The sequence below is a fragment of the Tetrao urogallus genome (assembly GCF_951394365.1).
Source record: "Tetrao urogallus genome assembly, chromosome: 10".
In the NCBI taxonomy this organism is placed as follows: domain Eukaryota; kingdom Metazoa; phylum Chordata; class Aves; order Galliformes; family Phasianidae; genus Tetrao; species Tetrao urogallus.
In genome coordinates, this window is record NC_136823.1 from 6,953,952 (window position 1) to 6,961,737 (window position 7,786).

Sequence of the window (7,786 nt, forward strand, 5' to 3'; positions counted from 1 at the left end):
TTACCTTGCTCTGGAAACAACAACGGAGATACTTCACTAAGCTGAGCATATGCTCAGTATCTGCAGGATCTTTTGTCTTCTAATACTAAAGACTCACCATCAGCCCCTCATCCTCACTAACCAGCGTTGTGTATTTTTCAGTTACAACTCTTCATCCAACAGGCCCAAATGTTCAGGTCTCACTGAGAAGAAAGAGGCACAACCAAAATGAAGCAGACTACAGATTCATACAGCCAGCACCCTGACAGCAGCCAAACACAGGTGATGAGGAAAGAGCACTGGATTAGAGGAAACATTTACTGATGCCTCCCCCAGAGCCACATCAGTTTGCACACCAAGACAAACTGAGGCTTACAATCTGAGAGCATAATTATAAAACTTAATGGAGAGAGAAACAGACTTTGGGAGCTCAGGACCCCTGTCTGGCAGAGCTGACCGCAGTTCTGGTATACCTGCTTATTATCACGTGAACCAGATTGCAATCTTAGGTCTTCTTTTGCATTTATATATTTAAAACAAACAAACAAACAACAAAAAACTCTGCTTCCTTTATGTATCAAGCTACTCAGGATTCAAGGAGCTCTGGATTGCTCCTTGCATTCTTAGAAGATATGTACTCACACTTTGAAATTCATCATGTTCTCAACCTTCACATCGCTGAGTTCATTTGTATGAACAACTCATGTGTGCCCCAAGAAAAGAAATAACAACCCAAAGTTTGAACAGTGCCCATGATGGAAAGCACAGCAATAGTGGCAGGGTGGCACAATCCTAAGTGTAGGAAATGAGGACAAGCTGAAACGCAGCAGCTGAGGATGCAAAACCAAAGGAAGAAAAACTGCTTACCTTTGGAAGGCCTCAGGTGGTCAGGGATCTCCAGTGAGATACCCTCACCTCCACTGCCAACCCTACAATGAGCTCTGGGAAGGGGGTATCCTGGCTCCATCCCTTCTGGTCACTCAGGTGCATTGCATTGATAACACCTGAGCTCCCCTGGGTTGGCCCTGCCTTCCCACCAAGTGCTCATCAGGCCATGACTTGCATTTCTGCTACACTGCCTCAAAAAGAACGGGGTATCTCACTGTAGGTGAATACAAAGCAACTGCAAGTTGATGGAGACTATTCTATCAGCTTCTCTGGAAATTTAACTGGGCTTTGGAAATAGCTGACTGGGTAAGCATCACAGATTTGGACTGAGGCCACAATGCTGACCATGGCTGAAGGCATGAGGTCTCTCTATCCTCTATCACCACTACTTGTTTCAATTTACGCTGTAGGCTGAGTGTTTTCATGCTATATCAAAAAGGAGCAGAGCTCTGGGATCTGCAGTGGACTCACATCAGCTCTCCAGACAAGGTTTAAGTTACCAGCTTTAGGCTACAAAAGCTCTTGATGGGTGCGGGGCTTAGCCATACAGTGGAGATTCCCCAGGCAGGGGCCATGCTGTTTCCCCTGTAAACAGAGATGAGCTGGAAATGAAACAAAGCTACTGCACAGGAACCACGGCACAGATGCCTGCTGGTGTGGTCTCGTTCCAAGCAGACTATAATAATTTTTATAACTTTCTAAAAAAGAACATCTTTGGCAGAAGGTGATCTGAGGTACAGGTAATATTAGATAAGTGCCTTGACATACTTAAAGTTACTTGTAAGAAGAAAAAAAGGCAAAATGAGGAAATGAGGATTCTATGGAAAAAAATGCAAAAAAAAGTGCGCTAACAAGGTTTGCTTTTGGTTAATAAAACTAGAAAACGAGTGGTTTATTCCTTTTGTTGTGCTTTACCATTCTTCTTTCCTACTTCTCTCTTGGTAACAAAGAAAGAGCAGAACAAGGGGGATGGACAGAAGAAAAAAAAATGCACTAGGATTACAAACCCAGTAAATTTTCAAGGCAAGCATCCTAAATTGTTACATTTAGACAGGAAGCCTGGGGGGTCTGGTGGGAAGAATAACACATGCTGGAAAGAATTCCTTTTCATAACCTATACCATAAAAATTACCTTGCAAGGAAGACTTTCCACATTAACTTATTGGAGGGGAGGAGGTAGGGAGGACAGAGAATATTCAGATCATTGATACTTTACCAGCAGCTAATTAAATACATCTAATTTTTTAGCATCACCGACTTCAGATAACTGATTATACCTATGTTTAAAAGAAAAGAAAACAGCCCCATGCAACCAAATCCTTCTCTATAGGTAAGAAATACACTCACTGATGGAGACTGCTAATTTTCAGCAATTCTAACAGATTCTGGCTGTATGGAGCAGCTCTTTCTTTCTACCAATATCACAAAATGCAAAAGGCTGAAGAGGAAACAAAAGTTAAACCAAACCATTTAAAAATTATAGTACTGTGACAGATTTTATTTCATTTTTATCAGAACTACATGCTTGCTACCACTAGGAACACACAGTCCTTATTTTTGTTTTTATTTTCCCTCTTTTTAACCTATATTAAATGCCAACCTAAAGCTTGCTGTGCCTTGGAGATCTGGCTCAGGAGTTAACTGCACGAATTTTTATTTAAATAGATAAGCACTTAAGTTTGAAAATTAGACAAATACAAGTGAACAGGAAAATTAAATTACAAATTCAGTTCATACAAATATGTCTTATTCTAAGCACTAAGTCCTGTTAATTAGCTCAGATCTTTTAAAAATTCTTAAAATACTTATGAAACATTATTTACAAAATATATAAATAAATCCTAGGGCACTTTTAAATTAACCAGTACAGCAATAAAAAAGTCACCTTTTTGTACTGTGTGTACTAAAAATGTTCTTGTTTATTGATCATATCCCAGTTGGCAGTATAAAACATTTGTTCACTTACATTAAAATGGGTTCAAATAGAAGTAAGGAAGGTATTGGTTTCAGAAGAAAACAAAACAATATTATAAATGCTTAAAATCAATGAGGCTTCTTAATGTTCTTCCCTGCACAGTTTTGCAGTCATTTTTAGAAGTCCCTTCTACAGTATTTGTCTTGTGAACAGGTCATCTCAAAATAGCAGAGACAAAGTTTTAGCAAAAGAAAATATTCAGAACATTGCTCACACTTCACAAAGACCTTTTACCAGGAGGGAGAGGACAGTGAACGGAATGTCAGTGGCCAGCACAAGCCTTTACAACATTTAACTTAAGAGGCAGCATTTATAGAACTAATCACAGACTATACACATCCTGCACTGAACAGCAATCAAAAGGACTGGAAAATATACATTTAGGAAAACAAGAGACCAATGGTTTTCCATTACCTTTGATAAAATTAATGCTTTTCTCCTTGTCTTTTTTTTTGTCTTTTAACCAGCATCAACACCACCAACAACTACAACTACCTTTTCCATTAACATAACATATGCCAGATAACTACTGTACGTGAGAAATGTACAATAAAAGGAGAGAAACCACTGAATTTCCTATGCAGACACATGAAAATATAAAGCCATACAGATTTCAAAGTGCCATGAATACCAAAATTCAAGTGATGGTTTATAGCATGTACAAAAGAAACTAAATGAAACTTGCTCTACGGGTTGTTGAGCCCTTCAGCTACATCTTCAGTTTCCCCTTTGGCTGCTTTGGCGAGAATTTCCATCCATTTCAGCTGCAGCTCTTCATCTTCTGCACTGAAATATATAGTTTGCTGGGACTGGCAGAGCTTAAAGACATGCTTCACTTCAAACTTCTCACCAGAACCTGGAAAACTGACTTCGTATCCCGGCAGAGGAATAGGACGTGGACCCCGTCCATCCTAAAAGAAGAGGAAAGGGAAAATGTAAAATTCCTACAACCAATTCTACTTGAAGACTTGAATACAGGTCCAGCAGTGTGATTATTGGGGATTTTCACGTAACTCTACATAACCTACACATTTTCTTTCACTGAAAATCATTTCATTAGGTACAGGCAATCGTGTCCAGCTCCAAATAGCTGCACGTAGTCCCTCTGGACCCCATGGGACGTTTGAAAGTTTGGTTCAAGGATGACAAGTACACAGAGTTGAACACTGAGAGCCACAGTGACAACTGCCAGGGAAGAGACTGGGAAATAAAAGAGAATTTCAAATTTCAAATCAATCAGTGAATCTTCTCAACAGGTCTTGGGTTATTTATGACCCCTGTCAGGATTGCAAAGGAAAGTGAAAGCCCAGATTTTCTGCCATTCTTTAAAAGCGAGATTAACTCAGAGACGTAGGCAGCAATAAAGCTCTCTAACAGTCACATCCTGAGCATAAAGCAACTCCCCTGCTAAGCTGTATGCAGGTAGAGAGCAAGCAGCCTGTTTCACATCATGCCAGCACCCTCAATGTTAGGTCCCAAAACTCAAGTCACACCAGTCAGACACCAAGCATCTGTAAGGAGACGTTGTCTTCTTGCAGCTACGTGTGTAGCAGCCTACTGAATATCTGCATCAGAGCTGACAACATTCTCCTCTTCCCATAATGAATACAGATGACTTTGTACATCTATAAGGAAGCCAGAGCCCTGAGAACAATAGCAATTAAAAATCTGTTTTCTAACACTCAGGCTAAAATAATGCATGTCTCACAACTGCTCACATCAGTGCAAACAAAGACCTGCATGTACAACACATATTAAATCAGGAAACCTGTATTAATTTATTTATCTACCATTTCTTATTGTTATACAAAAATGTCAGGGCCATAAGCTTGAAGACCACACATTATCTGAGGAAGTTTAAGGCAGCTTCATGTCAAACACAGAAGAATTCAGCTCCTCTTCTAAGTGCTTTATTAGCATACAGTTTCTAGGTACTGCATACACAGAATTCAGAACTGGTACATACTGAGTAGACCTAGACCTGGCTATATGGCACAGCCAAAGCAAGATGGTACAGGACAGCAAAGTGGACACAAAATGCACAAAAGCACAAGCAACTTCCACCATGTCTGCTCTGCAGATCCTGTATTTAAGTTTTATGAAATAGACACTAAGCCTTATCACATGGCAAACCAGAATTTGCCCACGACAGTGAAAAATTACAACATCTGTGTAAGAGCAAACTGATGTTTGAAATGCAAGTGTTGCACCTACCCAGAAGTGCAGACACAAAATAAACAGACTGCCTTTGGCCTTTTCTTAATATTGATGTGCTTGTGACTTCTATTTACCTGCCTGATCCACAAGGAAGGGATGTAAATAATTTCTTAGAAGTGCACTGCTGTCAGATAAGAGGTGAAGCACTCAGCCTCTGGGGGAAGGTCTGTTCCAGGCACCCTCAATACAGACATCTTTTCCTACACATCCTTTTGTATTGTACAAGCCCTCTTGCACAATCACACAGAGCAGCAGTTACCCTCTTTCATCTTTTCTGCTTTCAAGCAGGCTTACAAAATCCCTTTGGTTTCCTTACCCACTCCTTACCCACTTCTGACCTAACCTGAAACTTGCACAAATCACTGAAAGATCTGACTGGATCACAGACCAAGACATACAGCTCTGCAGAATGACAAGAAAAGGACAGGCTTTGTTCTGTGCAGAACCAATTAAAGCTTCAACAAGGTCAACTGATGAGCCACAAAAAAAATCTCTGATTTATTAACCCCAAGCTCTACCAAAATCAGTTACTCCCTCATTCGCTAGGATTAAACCACATTTAAGTGACAAATACAGGATTTTTCTTAGGGAGTTATAAAGCACAGTTTCCACCTGGATCAAGCACCTGGCTATGCCAGATTCCTGCTCTGCATTTCTCCAAAATTAGCTGCTTCTCTAGCTAGCTTTGCTTCCTTAATTCTGCATTTCTCACTGACACAGAAGTTAGTATCAGTGCCTTGGAGCCAGCTGTCCACACAGGACAACAGGAGAAGAATGAGAAGCTCCAGTCAGGATCTGTGGAAAGAGCCCAGTAAAACCAGCCCATCCTTAAGCCTGAGGTGGTTTGCGCTTACAAGCAAACTCCTATAATTCTAGTTGGATAAACATGACAAACAGCTGCACAAATCCAGTCTCTGTCAGAGGACAGATCAAATTGGTATGATTTTCCACACATAAATAAACTGTGAATTTTATCCTCATGCGTAAAGCCCTGCACAAAATTTAAACTGTGAACACCCAGGAGATTTACTCCATTCTCTTGAGAACAAGTGTATAAAGCAAAAGAACACAGCTCTTGCTATTTTAAAGCCTGAGAGTCATTCTGCTATTTGCATGAAATTCCTTCTGCAGCACACAGTGTGAACGCTGTCAGGGCCACCATTAGTGTAGCAGGAGTCCCAGGCTGGGTTTGGTTTATTCCTCCTCCTTCCCAAGAGGCAACTTCCTTTTTTTTTTTTTTTTTTTTTTTTTAAGATAATCCCACAACTTTCACAAATGCTCCTATGGTCACACTTCACTTGATCAATACCTTCAATATCACTGTTAGGCAATATTATTTCCAAAAGGTACCTCTTTTGGGAGCTGTATTTCTCATGTATTTTGCATCAATTCAAACTAGTGGGTTAATATTAAGGATTCACTTCGTAACTTTTTCCCTTCAGCTGGATGCTGAAGGGAAGATGAAGAAAGTATGTGAATGGGAACAGCAGTCCTTTGAAGAAAGGACTCATTGATGTTGTTTATAGTCTCAGCCTGTACTTCTAGGTGTCTGATAGTAAATCCAGGCTTGGTTGTTGAATGTAAAACACATTAACCTTGTCCTGTATGCTTTTCTGCTCTTCTATCAGGTGATATATCTCACATCTGAAATAGCTGAGGACACTAACCACTATATTCAACTGTCATAAAATTGACAATCAAATGACAAAAGCAACCCCTTTCCCCTACAATACGGGATCTTACTAATAATATCAGAAGGCTCAAGATCAAATTTGGCAGGACACAGAACAAAGAATACAGCATATGAAGCACAGAACTTCCTCGGCTTTTGACCGTGGCTTTGCCATGACTGCCAGAAGAGGGTCTGGGGGATTGAACATCTTTCTGCTTGTGCTAAATATATCTGTCTTACGGTCTCTTGGGTTATTACTTATGCTGTTCCCTGAGACAATCAGCTGAGCACTAGGAGAAATTCTCTTTCTAGGGTCATACCATGTAAGAAGATGCTGCATTCCTGCAATTCTAGTTCCATCCACCTATAGATGACATACACTGCTCCTGCGTGACGAAGGCCAAAGAGTTCAAAGCTCTCCTTTTCCTCCTCTTGCTCTCCTTGCCCAAGCTTATCTGTAAGTTAGGATGAATTAATGTATTCAAGAAAAACATGAGAGGTCTGAGAATGGATTTATCTTAATATCAGCTGCAGTCAGGACATTGATTCTTGGCCCTGACATTAGGCTCACATCAATATTTGATGCTCTCCAAGGAGCAAAAGGCATTCTGGCACAGTTTGCATGGAATACGGGGCTTGCACTGGTGCTTTGCTGATGTAATAATTTTCATATCAACTGAAAAGTTTTGCAGTAAATCTCTTCTCTCTCTACTTTGCTTTTTAAAGCTTTTCTTTTGTTTCCCCTGACTGACTTCACAGAGATCAAAAGATTGGTTTTGTTGCATTAGATTTTAGTGTTTCATCTGAGGCAGTTTGCCTTTTCAACTTGTAATTTCAGTCATGCACGTCCTGTTGACTGGAAGGGGAACCCAGGCAGCTCACTGCCCACGGGAGAAGTTGGATATTTAGCCAGTGAGGGCTTTAGCAAGTGGGGCTTTGTCTGGAGCTCTAAATTCATGGTTTCAGCTTCTCAAGCACTACAACATTAGACATACTTGCTCAAAAACCAGAGGCATTCTCTCTGACAAGAAGCAAAATACAGTTCCAAAGACAAC

General features: G+C 40.4%; 1 protein-coding gene across 1 annotated transcript in view; it reads right to left on the bottom strand.

Moving 5' to 3' along the window:
* Positions 1–3,528: 3,528 nt before the first annotated feature.
* FGD3 (FYVE, RhoGEF and PH domain containing 3) overlaps positions 3,529–7,786 on the bottom strand; it is a gene marked incomplete at both ends in the record, with an annotated part of 106,531 nt that continues 102,273 nt past the window's right edge. The window contains one exon of the mRNA XM_079540416.1: positions 3,529–3,753. Within this exon, the coding sequence (XP_079396542.1) occupies positions 3,529–3,753 (225 nt within the window). The remainder of the gene's footprint in view (positions 3,754–7,786) is intronic.